The sequence below is a fragment of the Selaginella moellendorffii genome, unplaced genomic scaffold, assembly GCF_000143415.4.
Source record: "Selaginella moellendorffii unplaced genomic scaffold, v1.0 SELMOscaffold_143, whole genome shotgun sequence".
Lineage (NCBI taxonomy): Eukaryota > Viridiplantae > Streptophyta > Lycopodiopsida > Selaginellales > Selaginellaceae > Selaginella > Selaginella moellendorffii.
In genome coordinates this window covers 123,594-140,258 of record NW_003314404.1, presented here as the reverse complement: position 1 = coordinate 140,258, position 16,665 = coordinate 123,594, and the positions used below count along the sequence as shown (strand labels likewise).

Genomic DNA, 16,665 nt, shown 5'->3' with positions numbered 1-16,665 from the left:
CCTAGAGATTGGCAAAAGTTATAAGTTCCTTGAGCATCACTTCCTTGTGCTCATTTGCACGAATTTTATATTTCTTGCACAATGCCTGAATTTGCTAATACTTTAAATCACCAATTAAGGTTAATTGTTTGTCTTGATCATAGAAAATTGGAAAAAGTAGGCTTAAAGCTTTAAAAACTTAAGATGAAGAACAAGGTAAGAGTGTTTGCCTTTCTAGCAAGTTAATTTTTGTATTTTTGTAAAAATAAATAAAGATATTAGATAAATTTATTATTTTAGATTTTAGATCTTTGCTAACAAAAAGGAAAGAACACTCAAAATAAATGAATAACTTTTGACAATACTTTGATTATTTATTCTTAAATATTACTTTTAATAAAAATAATTTTTCCTTCTTTTATTTTTTGTTTTTGAAATTCTTATTCTTATTCTTATTTATTTATTTTATTATAATGTAATACTATTTATTTAACATGATTTTTCTTTATAAGTTTTACAGATATTTTAATACTAAATTATTAAAAATATACTTTATATTAAAATTCATATAAAGAGTACATGTGATTATTCAATAAATAAAAGTATATTCATTTGTCTGGAAGCACACATTTTATATAATATAATATAATTTTAAGTTTATTTTTATTTAATAATGAAAACTTATTAGTAGTTTATAAGGATATGCATTTATAGATGAGTTTATTCATCTTATAATCAAGTATATATATTAATTTTATTTATTGTATTAGTATTTTATATAAATTAATTTAATATTTTTCATCTTAATTATAAGCCTTAAAATTATTTTTATTTTATTTTTATTATAAAAGTATATATCTTGGAGTAAAATTTTAAAATATAAAGTTCAGAAATAAATTTTTGAGTGTGTTATCAAGGAGTAGATAGAAATATTGAAGTGTTTTGCTCCTCCTAAAGAAAGAATTTTCTCCCACTCTGGGGTAAAGTCAATTTCAAATTTCCCCACATTGGCCACCGTAGAAGGAGTCATTGAGACAAGAGAGTACTCCCATTTTAATAACAAAATCAAATAAAAGGAAATGTAATTAATTTATAAATTAATTTTGAAATATTTAATGGTGTAAATTTTAATTTAACTATTCAATTAGATATTTGATAATATTTTTAAAAAACTTAAACTATTTCAGAATAATGTATTAATTTTTTAAACTTTAACTAAATATATGACTGCTTCCATGTAGCCACCTTGTGGTCATGGAGATAGTTGAGGCCTAGCACACAACCTAGAGCTATGATATATGTAGCCACCTTGTGGTCATGGAGATAGTTGAGGCCTAGCACACAACCTAGAGCTATGATATCCAGCTTGACAACACAGAGCTGTGCAGCACCTCCCGGAGATTCACACTCTCCTCATTCTCGTAGCAAATATATACTTGCTTGCCCTTGCAAAAGCATGCATCCAGAGTGGACGCTGGTGAAGCTCGATGAAGTTCCCCACGAAGCTCCCTTTCTTCCGGACGATCCCCGCCGATTTTGCTAGCCTCTGCAAGTTGTCCGTGGCATGAATGCATATAGGCCTGTCTTGGGACTCCCTGGACAACTCCCTCAACGGGGTGGTGAAAGCCTCCTTCCCCTGAATCGAAATGTCTGCCCAAAACTCCAGCTCCAAATCCATTGACTTTTGTGCACAAGCACGTCAAGAGCACCAACATTATCGTCACCAACGATCTGCTGGCCAAGATCGCCTCCCCCTAGCTGGTCCGAGAGATTCCGACGCCTCTCCCCGCGAGCGCACGATCAAGGAGAACGAGGAACAGATTTTAGTGCAACAGAACCGGCGACTTCATCACTTGCGCTTTTTCTTGGGCAGATCGATCTTCCCATACGATAGAAGCCTGCTCTGGGACATGTTAAGTCCCTGCTTCTTCCTCCTCCGTTTTTTCTTTCCGGGACCACTCTCTCCCTCCGCGGCAGCGCTGGCTCCTGGAGTGGCATCGACTTCCACTCCCTCGTTCTTCGTTTTCTTCCGTGGTGGCTGGTGTTCTTCAGCCTTGTCATGGAGACCTTCCACTTTCTTGTGCTGCTTCTCCTTCTTCGCCTTCTTCTCTGCCTCTCGCAGTGCCTGTTCTTCGCCAGGAACTTCCGTTTCATCAAGCTTCTCCTTTGTCTTCTGGCATTTGATCTCCCTTGGTAGCGACAGTGCCTGCTCGTCAACTTTTCTCTTCTCCTTCTTTGCTATTTTTGCTTCTACTACTGCCGCTTCTTCTGCCTGAGCTTCCGGTTCTTTCTGCTGCTGTTGCTGCTTCTTCTTCTTTTTCTTCGTGTGTTGCTGAGAAACAGGAGTATCGCCACCAGTATCGCCACCAGTCCCTTCATCGGCAGCTTGCTTCTCCTTTTTCGCCTTCTTTGCCAAACGGTGATACTTGCCACGAGGAATCCATTCCTCCGTCCTGTATGGTGCCATTGCCTTCACCGACACGTACTGATTGAGCTCCTTCTCGTCCGCATCCAATATCTGTGCCGTCGACAAGCCAAACCTGTTCGGCCTCACTTGAGCGTACTTAAACCGCGTTGGCATGTCCGAAATCTTGTCTTCGTAGTCCAGGCTTACGAGTCCTTCGTCTTCACTCTTCTCTATCCCCTCATCAAAATCCATGCCATCCATGCCTGCTGCTTCTCCATCACCAGAGTGGAAGTCTGGATCCTCATCGTTGTAGTAGTCCTCGCCGAAAAGCTGCTGCATTTTCCTATCGTGCTCGTCGGGATCGAAGTCCTCCTCTAGATCACCCTCATCGATCTTACCAGGCCCTGCCTGGATCCCAGCAACAGTTTGGATCTTCGACAGCTTCTCCATCATCTCTTTCTTCTTCACGTTTTTGAGCCTCTTCACCTCTTCCTGCCTCGCCAACTCTGCCTGTGCGAGCCTTTCCTGCTTCTTCCGCCTCCGCTCCTTCCTCTTCTCGGATATCTTTCTCACCGAGTCCTCCACCACTCTCGAGTGTCCAAGTACCTGGGAATCGCCACCCTCCTCGAAACGAAAGTTAAGTAGAGACTCATACCGGTCCTGATCGTCGAGCTCCTCTTCCTCCTCACTCACTTCCCCAATCACATCCTCGTAAGACGGTAGCTTGTCTTTGTTCTTGTCGATCCATCCCTGGTTCTGGAGATAGTTCTTGAGAAACCTATCCTTCTCGTCGAGATCATCGTCCTTCCCAAAGTACTCTTCCAACTTCTGAGAAACAGGAGCTTCCTTCCTCAGTTTCTCGGCCTGTTCTTCCTCTCGCCTCAGCTCCTCTTTGCTCTTCTTCCTGACCGTGAAGAGCCCTTCCTCATCATCGTCGTCCTCGACCGCCGCAGCAAAACTCTTGCGAAGCGCATCTTTAAGCTCCTGCTGTTCTTGAGCATAGGTCTTGATGGGAGGATTTCCATCCTCCTCGTCCTCGTCGCCCTCAGGATTTTCCAGAGCCTGCTTGGCCACAACATCTTTCAGATACACTGGTTTCTTCCTCTCCTTCAAAGCCTTCTCTTCCTCGACGTCTTCGTCTTCATCACCATCGTCTTCGAAAAACTTCACCTCTGGCTTGTAAATGCTGGGATCCTTCTTCTTGATCCTGGCTAGCGTCTCTAAAATTCGTACCTCGGTCTTCTCCGGCAGCACTCCATCCTCGTCTTCATCCTCGTCCTCCTCGGACGACGAATCCGTGTCCACAAGCCCGCGCTTTCGAAGCTCTTGCAGCCGCTGGAGATCCTCCCGCCGCTTGTTGTGCTCCAACCTCTTCGCGTACTCCTCGTTTATCCGCAGCGTCGGCTCAGCCTCGCCATCGCTGCCGTCGTCGAGAAGCGCGAGCTTGGCCGCCATATGCCCTAGAAAAACCCTAAATTCCCATTTGGAATTAATTTAAGCTGAGTGGCTAATCTGAGGCTGGAAAACTGAAGATTATTCAATCGTGGTGATGGCAATATGGCGAAGACGCCGACACGGATTTCCACTTCCACCAAGCTTTCTTAACTCCTCTGCCTCAGCTTTAGCTTCTTCAGGGTTGCTTGCCACCGTGACGTGCTTGCTACTCTCGAGATGCAGCCGTCGTCGATGACTTTCAGCAGTTCACTCAAACGGCCAAAAGAAATGAACACCTCCTTGTAACCTGGGCCATGGCGTATCCATATCTCCATGCTTCAATACCGCGTCCACGCCAGTCGCTATTTGCACCCCCAAAACGAGCCTCTCGTTGTCTCCAAAGCAAACGACTCCCGGGTGGCTGAACTTCACAGGTGCAAAGAAACGAGAAATCTTGTCGGCGAGCAGCAAAACGGGGGAAAAATCACCTTCGAATCTAACAACCGCTTTAGGTCTGAAGTAAAGCTGCAGACCTTGCGCGTCAATAACGACACCATAGTGTTTGATGAAAATGAGAGTTGCCATTTCGGCGTTCCACCCAACCCGAGCACTGTTGTCGTCGTGCCGGATCAGCCTTGTCCATTCACTGATACCATTACTAGCCTCAAAGTCGGACCTGCACTGCAGAGTCTCGTTGATGAGCGCCATAGTGCATGCACGCAGAGAATCTGATAGACATTTTCCTGTTCCTGTCTCTGTATCCACGTAGAAGCATCCAGTGTCTAGCGCGTCCGGCAACTCCGTTATAATCGTTTCCACGCCGCCAACCACGGATACGAAGCTCCTCCAGCGAGATGACCTCTGGGAGATACTCTTGCACGCCAGCTTCGTACATGTCGTACGTGGCCCGTAGCTTCCTGGTCCCGTAATGAGCAACAGGCCTGGGAACCCAGCCAGTGTCACTTTTGAATTCCGAGCAGAGATGCATGTCGGACAAAGTCAGCTGCTCTTCAGATCCATCAGCCTGCTTAATCGCGTCGGTAAGCCGTAAAATCACACATTTCATTTACCTTAATGCGTTTCGCGTTCCACTTCCGGTGTTCTTGCCTTCTGGGAAGCCTGCAAAACGCCACAATTGGATCCTCCTACTCCAAACCATCAGTAGGCTTTGAAGGAAGTAAACACTATGCTCACCTCCGCTTGGAGCCGCCCGGCACGACAAACCTCGTGTTCGCAATATGCATGCAGTTCTTCAGCCTGTTGGATAAAACGAAAAGCACACAAGTTAGCCCCAGGCCACTACCTGTGACTAACATGTACGTGGGGCTTTTGTCGCTCACTAATCTGATCCTCCACATACTTCGGACGGATGAGCAGTAGACAACGACGTGCTCCAGTTGCTCTTCATAAAATGGTAAGCCTCATCTCTTCTTTCTGCGTTGGCAGCCCCCGGTTATCTCTTCAGCGTGGTGTCAAACGCGTTGAAGCTCCTCTGACAATCTCAACAGGATCCAAAATTCTAATCCTTTCAAGGTCCAGCACTGGGGCGAAAACTCGGCTGGAAGGTCATCTATGTAGCCCAACAAAAGAGCCAGCCACATTGTCCTCAAGGGATCATGGACGAAGTCTTCGCCATTGACCTTCTTGGAGGTGGTCTTCCAAAGTTGCCGAAGATATCCAGCCACAGTAGCAAGAGCAGTGGTCTTCCCAGAGGTTGGTTTGTCAACACATGTCTCAAGGCCGATATGAAACTTTTCATCTCCGTGAAGAACATGTATGTTTTCTTGGCATGCGCTCCAAGCTTCCGAAACTTCGCATGGCTTGCCCAGTCAGTGCCATCCTCAGCAAAATCTGCGGTTAGCTTGTCGTCCAGCTTCTTGGCCCAGGCGATCTTGTCTGAAACAAAAAATTATGGCATACAGTCACCTGGACATCATTCTTACCAGGCACGTCAAACTCGAACAGGCAGGGCTCCAGATGTATGGCATCGTGCAGTAGATCGCGGTCTTCCAATCCATGGGCGATGAGCACTGTGACATCTTCTCCTGGAATCTCATGGTTGCGGCTCACGCCCAGAACTCGCCACTGCCCCAGTGCTAGTGCTTCTTCTTGCTGAAGCGCCTGCGAGACGTGGTGTCCTCGATGAGCATCGTTTCCGCTGCTAAGCGCAAGCCGGATGCTAGTGCCCTCGTATATGCCAAAGATTCCTTCGAGAGAATGCCGCAGTGGTGCGCAGTGTCGTGGAACGCCAGCGTATGCCCATTGCGGGATTTGCCGCAAGCGCTGGAGATCTTCCACAGGATCCTGGAGAGAAATCTCGTGTCTTGGAATGGAATCCACGGCGCCCTGGACCCCGCTCGCCTGGACTGGCTTGATCCGGGCGCATCTCCAGGGAGGAGATCTCCCCCAAGCCCAGGAGATCTTCGATAGGCCACAGCGCGATGCTAGCAAATCTCTTGCTGTCCTTGCACCTCCAGCTCGGGAATCGCGACAGTGTCGATCTCTTCCAGAGGATCCATCGCAGGGACACCACCTCGTGGAACGTCCTGGTGTCGATCAATGCCAGCAGAGGGAGGATCGGCGACGCGATCAATATCTTCCATATATGAACTAAGAGGGCCTGGCGCCAGACTCCATGACCTTCATCACGCTCCTGGCAATGTCGTGCATCGTCGACAATCTTGCGAAATCGGGCGAGCTCGGGCATGCCGAGAGGGCGATTCGCCAAATCCCCTGTGATGCCGCTGCTTGCTTTCCTATGTAAACTATCTTGTGCCTCTCACAGCCCTGCCTGTTTGAGTTTGACGAGGGCGCTCGGCTTGAGCTTAGTGGCGGAGACGATGGTCGTCCAGGACACCATGTCTCACGCGCGCTTCTGTGAGGAGAATCACTGGCACTGGGGCAGTGGCGAGTTTTGGGCGTGAGACGCGAGCATGAGATTCCAGGAGAAGATGTCACGGCGCTCATCGCCCATGGATTGGAAGACCGAGATCGACTGTGCAATGCCATACATCTGGAGGAGGAGATTGTCGAGGTAGCTCTGGTGCCTGTGCGAGAGCGAGGATTGGGCGATGGCGGCGTGGATGCGCCGGCCATTTGCAAGATCCGCGGGCTCGGAACACGATCGCAGGCTCGATGCCTAGCCGTGCGAGAGGACGGGCATCGCTAAAGACGCTTAAACCCTAAACCCTAAATTTCCTTCCAGCTCCATGGCGATGGTGAGCGGCGGCGTCGCGTCCCGGGCGCTCCTCCGCGTGCTGGGCAGGCGGCGCTGCCTCCACATTTCGGCGCTCGCATTGTCCACACCGCGCGGCACCGACAGAGGATTCGTTCTCTCTCGCGGTGAGTTCACAGCATTGGCGCCCGCGGCAAGGCGATCGGGATGGACGGGTCTGTCCATTCCAGGTTCGCGTCTCTATTCCAGGTTGATCTCCCCGCTCGTGAAGCCGCAAGAGTATGATGTGGATGCCTGGAGCGACACTCCTTATCTCGAGTACATTGTGGGATTGGAGCCGGAGGGATCCACTCCGGCCACTTCCACTGGCGGATCGACGCTGGCGGGAGTCAGGGGTGACAAGAGGCCGCATCCCGGCTACGCAGCGCGGCTCATCCGGCTCAGGATCGAGAATGGTGCCGCTGTCAAGGCGAGAGAGGCCATCCTCGACGAGAAGAGCTACATGAGAGACTTTGGAAGGTTTTGGATTCCAATGGTGGCCGATCTCATGGGAGGACCGCATCACCACCACAGTCTGGAGGTAAGTGACTGCTTTGTTCTTAGATCTTCGCTCCTTGTTCTGATAAGCTTGTCTTAGATCTTCACTTGGATGAAAGACCATCCTACTGTTCTAAAATCCGCGAGGGTCATGGAGCTCGACCGGCTCTACTCGATGATGATCTCCTACGCCGGCGTGGTCGGGCACACAATGCTGGCTCGGAGCTGGTTTGACGACATGTTCGAGAAGGGAATGAGGAAATCCAGCCAGTGCTGCAACGCGCTCATCATCGCCTACGCCAAGGACAACGACCTCGACAGCGCCATGCAAATCCTCCACGGCATGAAGCAGTTCTCCCGCGAGTGCCCGCCAAACGCCATGACATACCACATCCTCATCGCCATGTTTGCGCGCTACCACCACTGGCAAGGCCTCGAGGCCATGGTGAGGGAGTGCCGGGATGCCGGGCTCTCGCCGGACGCCATAACTTTCAACACGCTCTTGCACGCCTACGCGAAAATGGGACGCATGGACAGGTTCGAGAGCACGTTCCAGGAGATGGAGAGGGTTTGCAGGAAAGGTGACGAGCCTTTCAAGCGAAGCCCGGAGACCTTCGCGGCGCTACTCATCGGCTATTCTCGCCTGGACGCGCTGGACAGGTTCCACCAGGTTCTCAGCGAGATGCGAGAGGAAAGCTCCCAGCTGCCGCAGAACATCGCGGTTCCGGCGGTGGAGGAGGCCGCCAAGGCTCACAGCAGGACTGCGACCGTGGAAGGGATAGAGAAGCTGATCGAGTTTGTGGAGACAACTCCAGAGATTGCATCGACGTCGGCGTTCCAGAGCTATGTCGTTGAGTTGTATGCGCAATGTGGCCGGCTCGAGGAGATCGAGAACTACTTGGGACGAGTGATCGACCGCAAGGATGGCAGCTTTGTGGAGGACCCAGCGTTTGAGTCCATGGTGGGAGCTTTTGGCCGGAGAGGCGTGGAACAGCCTGAGAGCAAAGCGGTGGAGAGGGTGTACACGATCTACGCGAAGTGTAGAGAGGCGGGTATGGAGCTAAGTTCGCATTGCTACGAGAGTGTCGTGTTGGAGATGGCCAGGGCAGGGAGTTACGAGAGGATGGAGGAGGTGGCCGCGGACATGGAGGCGGCGGGGGCAAAATGGCCGGCCAAAACGCTACGAGCTCTTCTGGATGCGTACCAGAGATCTGGGAATGACGCAAAGGTGGCGGAGATGTCCGAGAGGCTGAAAGATGTATCGCAAGAAGCGGAGATGCCAGACACCAAGGTTGCGGCTGCTTGCTGAGTAATGATTGTAGTCCATGTATTTTAGAGATGGTATACAAGCTTTCAACTATCATGGCGTCCAAATCGTCTGTTTCCTCCCTGAAACTCCACCAGAGCTCTCACGTAATCTTCCTCTCGGAAATCTGGCCATAACTTTCTGTCAAACACCAATTTTGTGAAGATGAAGTTGTTCACTATGAAGTTGCTCAATCTTTGCTCCCCGCTGGGGTCGCCCACCTCTTCGTCCCACTTCTTCCTGATCAATGTCACTTGCCCTTACAGCTCTGCGCTCAACTTCGAAGGCTATTCGCCGGCAATCTTGACCAACATCTTCTCGGCCGCCATAGGCAGAATGAACTTCAGACCGTTGCTATCGCTAGTCATCTCGTGTGCCTCGGCAATCCTTGCCTGAAGAGAGCTTGGAAGCAGAGACATGTCCCAATGCAGCGAACTTTGAACCCATCCTGTAAGCTTGCAAACAATCATGGGGAAGATCATCAAAAACTATAACACAGTGTTGGGATGATCAAGTGTGAGGATGTTCTCCAGGTGGTCGAGCCAGAACTCAACTTGTCTCAGCTTCACGATTGAGAGTGCAAATGCCATGAATGATTTGATCCCCCACTGGTTGGAGATCTGAGCGATGTCTCCAGGAAACACGCTTCAACACCTTTATCGACAGAGAGGCCATTGGCTTTTGGTCCAGCAGAGATTCCCATCACAACATGCCAAGGCAGATGCAAATTCCAGAACACCCTGCAAGCTATTTCACTCTGCGAGGCAACTTATGTATTATTGCAAGAGTAAACACTTCAAGGTCCTCTGAATCTTTATTAATGTCAGAAGCTTCGATCCCATTTGATGCTTTGTTAACAGCAACTTCCAAGTATGGCTGTCTGCATTTGTTCCTTCTGTTGCTTACCAGTATATTTCAGTGCCCTGTTTGTTCGGCATCTATGAACAATTCAGTAGTAAATTAGCAAATTACAGTAGAAACATTTTTATAGAAAACTTGTGCACTCTACACTTGGCTCTTTTCACTGCCAGAATTGTGTCAATGCTGTTTGTGACAGGAATTTTCTGAAAATATTCTATGGCCTGTGTTGGGTTAGGGTTCACTCTTCATTGAGTATCATAGGAGTGGGATATAAATCTTGATGAAGAATATGGCATTAATGATGAAGGCCAAAAAGAACATTCACAATTGTGCAGTTATGTGTTACATATAACTTTTTGAGCTCCAGAATGGTGAAGAAATTTGGTTTATCTGTGAAAAAAAGTTTGGTAATTTATTAGGTGGTTATGGTAAATGGATGTAGCACTTATGTTTATAATGAATAGACTCTAAATGTTATTTTGATGGTTCAAGAAATTTTCAACCATCTTTCATTCTAGGTTATAAATCTTGGTTGCATAGATGTTATTTTTGGGAAGGAATGGTTTTATAATAAAAGCCAAGGATCAATTGGAAGCATAATGTTCTGTATATTGAAGTTTGTGGCATTGTGAAAAAAATTGTTAGGACAGACAATAGTGATACTTTAATGTTTTGCAATTGGTGTCATGCATATATGAGATAACTAGTTCTTTCATGGTGTATTCTTTTCTTTCTAATATGATTATTGTTGAGTATTTTTGAAAGGGGTGGTTATCGCAAATGTGATTGCAAGTATTGAAAATTATATACCAGCTAGTCTTTTCGGATATTCTTTTCTTACTACCACAACGGCAAGATATCATTATTGCTAGACCCTTTTTCAATTTCCACTCAAGCTAAAGATGAAAGCCTAAAGCATGCGTTCCTCAAAGGGGGTTATGAGGAGTTCTAAATTGTCGCGAATGTGACTTCGGGTATCAAAAGTTACCTGTCGGCTAGTCCTTACGGACACTCTTACCTTACTGCCACGATGGCAGGAGGTCGGTATTGCTGGTTCCTTTTATCAGCCCCTCTTGTTTAAGTGTTAGTTTACTGGGCTTAGCACCTGTACTTAGCCAGATGGACATAAGGTAAGAACTCCTATGTGTTTCTAGCTGAGCATACTCGGCCTGGCTCTTAGTTCTCTTTTGCTCTGTCTTGCACTGGCTTGACAAGAACCCTCGCGTATTGAGATTGGTCCCTCAATATCGCTGGATGATAGCTTACTGTGTCTGCCAAACACCTTCGCTATCATACCCTTTGTGTTAGTCTCATTTTGGTTCCAAATGCTATTTATGGAAAGTGTCTAGATCTACTCATTTGGCATATTTACGGAATGTAGAGATTGGCCTGAACACAATGGTGTTCGTCCCGTGTCCAAATTCACAATCTAGCGCCATTCCATATTTAGTAAGTTTCGAGCTTGTCCCAGAGACTAACTCCTGATACTAAGGGAGGCTTGGGGTGAAAGCCCAAAGCGTGTGTTCCTCAAGGAGGGGGGGGGGGGGGGGGGGGGCTATGGGGGGTTCCAAATGTATAGTAGGGATAGTGGGTAGGTCGGGCATGGCCGACCAACCTGAGGCATAGTCTAGCTTCCGTTTGCGTGCCTGTCCTTGTTCTGCGTCCGGCTTGGGTCTAAGCCCAAGCTCCATTCCATGCTAGTTGGTGGAGTACCCATGTCCTCGCGTTAGGCCACCGGTATGCCGAAATAGCGCCAAACTCCGTTTGGCTCCGTTCTGCGCGCTAGTCCTAGCATTGGGATGCTGGTTACTCTAGGACTGTTCCAAGTCGCTCCGGGCTCCTGTCCCTTCGCTCCTTGGGCTTTATGCTCGGGAGTTGCTCCGTGGTTCGGTTCCATCACTCTTTGGCTCCATGCTTGGGAGTTTGGCACCGTTCCTTCGTTCAGTGGCCCAAGGCCCTGAACCTCGGGTTCCTATGGACACGTGGCATGGACACGTGGCATGTGACACGTGGCATCTGTCACGTGGCACAAAGAGGGTTTAGGTTCCGCTTCGTGGTGTTATCCTATGGTAAATCACCATAGGATAAAGGGTCAAAACCACGTGCGCTACATTTGGTATCAGAGGATGAGTCTCGGCGAGTACTATCCAATGAGATTGGGCAACTAGTCTCGTTGCTTACGTAGAGATGAAAAACGATGATCCGAGTGGGTACACGTTTGGGTGCAAAGGCTTCGCAATCGTTCCTTGGGAGTCTCGGCGAGTACTATCCAATGAGATTGGGCAACTAGTCTCGTTGCATACGCAGAGATGAAAAACAATGATCCGAGTGGGTACACGTTTGGGTGCAAAGGCTTCGCAATCGTTCCTTGGGTATGGTTTTTGTTACCTTTTTTGTACCGTGATAATGTGAGCTTGCTCTTGGGCTCATAAGATGAATTGAGGTGTTCCGTTCACATGAGTTTGAGCTTGGGCTTGTGAGTGAGGCACATTAGCAACTTGAGGTTACACTTTGAGTTGGCAGGATTAATGTTAGCCTATCAGCGGTTCCATGAGTTGTTCCTTGTACCATAGGTAAAAGCAAACCTTCCCTGGGTTTGCTATGAGTGGCAAATAGGCTGGTCCATAGCTGTTTAAGCACGGCACTAGTGGATCCTTCCTAGGCATGATTACAAGTGGATCAATCAAGATTATAGGGATTAGTCTATTGGTTCAAGTAATCATTGCCGTGCTCTCTCATAAACTTTTCTTGGATTGGACTGAAGGTAGTGCGAAAGCAAGTTTGAGGTTTGGTCAAAGATGAAACCGAAAAGAGAGTCATCGGGAACGAAGGATCAAACACGTAAATCATCTTCTTCTCTTGGAGAGATGATTTGCAACGAGGTGTTCACTCATTGCTCGTATTCACATTATGCAATCAAGAGTCCTTACTTTAATGCATATTGGTTATGATAGTCTTACAAATGGTGAGTTGTGGGATGGATAGTGGTGAAGCGCTATACCATTTTGTCTAGGCTTGCTATTGGAAGACTTGGGTTGCAATGCTCAATTCTTTTCTGGGGAACTTTGCTATTGCTCCTGGAGTAGCTTGGTGTTGGGTTAAGTTTTGAGTTTGATTGGATAGTGAGTGGCATGAGCTTGTCTGTGTTGTGAACAAAAGTTAGTGGTGTTGGGTGTTGTAAATCTCTATCGGTAGAGTGTGGCATTTATGTTGCATTCTGTCAAGTTGAGTTGGCACTTGATATTCATGTAAACCTTTGAAGTAATGACATTGGCATTGTTCGTGGTGTTGCTCAATTGATGATCAAATCATTGTGATACTTATATCATATCCATGTGATAATGAGCAATGTGTTTACGAAGTTGCCTGGTTAAATGATGATCAACCCCAAAGTGGTTGATGGTGAAGCTAGTCTACTTGCATAAAGTAGCATTGTAGTAGCTTTGACTGGATTCTCGTTGGTGGTCCATTATGCTAAGCTTAAGTTGGTTCCTTGTTTCCTTGAATTTGCCCACTAAGGTGTTGGAAAAGGGTTGTAGCATTTAGTTGCTATAGTTTATTAATTGATCTGTTAACACTTAGAGTAGATTGTTGGATGGAGAAGATGTGTAGTTGGGGCATTGACATCACTAGCACTTGTGTTAGTGGAAGTGGCATTGTTACTTCGAGTGATGAGGAATTTTCCTTAGAGCTTGATTTTCCATGTCATTTTTTCTTGTTAGTGTTTTAGTTTCACATTGGATCTTGAAGGTGGTTGAAGAAGAGTGTTAGTGCAATGTGAATATCCAAAGATATGGTCTTTATGATCAAACTTTAGATGTTCATTTTGCATTCTGCGGACGTCGGTGTTGGATGTTGAAAGAATGGGCAAAAAGACGTTCGAGGCTTAAGCATAATATGGGTCATGAGAATTTGTGTTGAAGTGAGCCTATGTGAAGTTGTTAAGTAGGAGGAAGTTGGTTGAGTCTTGAAAGTTTGTATTCCTGGATTGAGAGTCATTCTTTCTCTGGGATGGAAAGATTTTCCACAAAATTTCTTAGACTTTTCCAATGGCTGATCTGTTGGTCACTTTGCTCGAAAACCATTCCATTTTCGTAAGCCAGTACAAACTAGTGAAGGGGTTGGAGTTGACTTCGGTTGGCTTAAACTTTAGTATGTAGTTTGTATGATGCGGCCTGAAAGGGATGCTGACTTTTGGGGCTAAGGCAATTGAGTTGGATAGAGTCTGGAGTTAGTGTAGAAAAGTGGCCGTTGCACTTTTCTAGAAAGGTGACCCTTGTGCCTTTCTTTTGTAGCGTTATGCTTGGTGGCAGGTTGCACTTTGCATTTTATTAGACTCTATGAGAGTAGTGAGCTCTCACTGATCTTGACTTGGTCTTGGTGGCCCTGCGCCTTGGCTGAGGATGGTGATGTTCAACTTAGTTGTTTGAGTTTGAGATGTTGGTACCCATACTGTAGTTTTGTCTATGAGGAGGTTGTGTACCAATATGAGTCCATCTCATGGTCTTCGCTTTAGTTTCGGCTAAGTGTTGGTCATGCATAGCTAGCCTCTTCAAGGCATGCTCAGAGCTAGTGGCTAAATGCATTGGTGAGCTTATTGCGGTTAAGTTGGATTCGAGTGGTCATTTAGTTTGTGCTTGTCCATGAACCTTTATCTCATATTTGGGGTATTACGTTCATGTTGGACAAGTGTGTAACTCAATGGCATGAGTTAGTGTTTGGGTCTTGTGAAAGGCAAGACAAGTGATTGTTGGTTGCTTTGCAACTAGTGATTGCTTGTAGACTTTGTCAAGGGCTTTGGACACTTGCTTCGCTTGATGAAGATTTAGCAGTGATGGGTTTACTTTACCGGATGGTATTGCAGAGGATCGTGTCATTTGACTTACATGGGTTTTCCATGTTGGCATGTCGACTCTACCTCTGTTAGTATCATTTGGTTGCGTTTAGTTCATAGTGTTGGATTTCATTGAGACTTGGACGTGGTGATGCACTCCTTGAGGAAGTGTTATCTGTACCTGAGTAATGTTGAAGAACTAGTCTCGGATACTGACTAAAGTATCTTCGACTTTGGTTAGCTTGGTTGCAAGAGAGAGTTTTGAGTGGTGATTCACTCTTGCTTTCTTTTAGCTTTGTTTTGATGTTGATAGCATTGAGGTGATGCATTGTCATTGATATTATTGATGTTGAGATTCAGGTGAGATGATATATCTATCCTTAGGATTGATATTGAGTTTCATTGCTCTTGATGAAGATAGTGTTGATGATTTGGCTATAGCTTTGTGTTATTAGCATTCGTGCATTTGCTAGTTAGCAACTATGTTGACGTTCAAATGATCTAAGTGACAAGTTTGAGTTAGTTGTGTTCTAGACAAAGTTGTTTAGTAGAGGTTGAGCTTTGAGCTTTTCTTTGAAAAATGATTTAGTCATGGACTATGCTAACTCTATAAGTGGAAGAGTTAGTGATCGATGTTTGAATGTTTGAATCCTTATTGGATTTGAATTGGAATATATTGATCATTGATGATTCTTTTTGTGCTTGTTATGAAGTGACTTACGTCTTTCTATAGATGGATTCATGGAGGATCGTTTGTTGAGTATAGCTTCGTTATGCTTAGCTTTTGGATTGATGCAGACATGCTCTTCATTAGCTTTGCATTCTGAAGTTTAGCTTATGGATGTGTTGAAGAGGATATTATGGATTGTACCATAATTTCTTCTTAGCATTGAAGTTAGTTCATGCAAGACTCGTGATCATTACTAAATATGACTTGGCTATAGACTTCTTTGAGCTTTTGGTTCTTTGAGCTTTATGCTCGCTGTTCCATTTGTTAGAAGTTGTTGGGGAGGGCATTTTGGCTTGTTAGCTTCGATGAAGTTAGTATTTGCATCTGACAATCATTGGTGATGATTAATTATCATCTAAGATAGTTGATTATTCTTGTCAAGGGTTTTGCTTGATTATTGTTGGTATAGAATGATTTGCTGTTCTTCGGGATGGTAGATTCTTTCTTCAACAATGATTATGCATTTCTTTTTGATGGGATAATTGATGATCTTTCATGATGGTTAGTTGTTCTCTTTGATAGCTTTTGGCTTTTCGCAATACCGCATGTTCTTTGTGGTTTACTTTGGATTGGTCTCTTGGGTTTGAGACATTAGTAGGATGTTGCTGACACTTGCTTAGGCAACTTGAGTTCCTTGGTACTGTTGGCTGGGATCTATTCAGATGGGCTTTTGTGATAGTTGGCAAGAGTGAGTGTTTGTTGGTGTCGCGCATGTGACTTCGGGTATCGAAAGTTACCTGTCGACCAGTCCTTACGGACACTCTTACCTTACTGCCACGATGGCAGGAGGTCGGTATTGCTGGTTCCCTTTATCAGCCCCTCTTGTTCAAGTGTTAGTTTACTGGGCTTAGCACCTGTACTTAGCTAGATGGACATAAGGTAGGAACTCCTATGTGTTTCTAGCTGAGCATACTCGGCCTGGCTCTTAGTTCTCTTTTGCTTTGTCTTGCACTGGCTTGACAAGAACCCTCGCGTATTGAGATTGGTCCCTCAATATCGCCGGATGATAGCTTACCGTGTCTGAAACACCCTCGCTATCATGCCCTTTGTGTTAGTCTCATTTCAGTCCCAAATGCTATTTATGGAAAGTGTCCAAATTTGCTCATTTGGCATATCTACGGAATGTAGAGATCGGCTTGAACACAATGGTGTTCGTCCCGTGCCCAAATTCGCAATCTAAGGACATTCCATATTTAGTAAGTTTCGAGCTTGTCCCAGAGACTAACTCCTGATACTAAGGGAGGCTTGGGGTGAAAGCCCAAAGCGTGTGTTCCTCAAGGGGGGGGGGGGCTATGGGGGGTTCCAAATGTATAGTAGGGATAGTGGGTAGGTCGGGCATGGCCGACCAACCTGAGGCATAGTCTAGCTCCCGCTTGCGTGCCTGTCCTTGTTCTGCGTCCGG

At 46.3% G+C, this 16,665-nt stretch overlaps 2 protein-coding genes across 2 annotated transcripts; one reads left to right on the top strand and one right to left on the bottom strand.

Moving 5' to 3' along the window:
* Positions 1–1,146: 1,146 nt before the first annotated feature.
* LOC9646137 (protein kri1) lies at positions 1,147–3,850 on the bottom strand. Its single transcript, XM_024666560.1, has 2 exons — positions 1,288–3,850; positions 1,147–1,224 (listed from the first exon to the last, which is right to left on the bottom strand). Exon 1 carries the CDS (start codon positions 3,839–3,841, stop codon positions 1,829–1,831), a length of 2,013 nt encoding a protein of 670 aa, XP_024522328.1. The 5' UTR covers positions 3,842–3,850; the 3' UTR covers positions 1,147–1,224; positions 1,288–1,828.
* Positions 3,851–7,029: 3,179 nt separating this feature from the next.
* LOC9646109 (pentatricopeptide repeat-containing protein At3g06430, chloroplastic) lies at positions 7,030–8,906 on the top strand. Its single transcript, XM_002992839.2, has 2 exons — positions 7,030–7,575; positions 7,633–8,906. The coding sequence occupies exons 1-2, from the start codon at positions 7,030–7,032 to the stop codon at positions 8,839–8,841; spliced, it is 1,755 nt and encodes a 584-aa protein (XP_002992885.1). The 3' UTR covers positions 8,842–8,906.
* Positions 8,907–16,665: the final 7,759 nt, after the last annotated feature.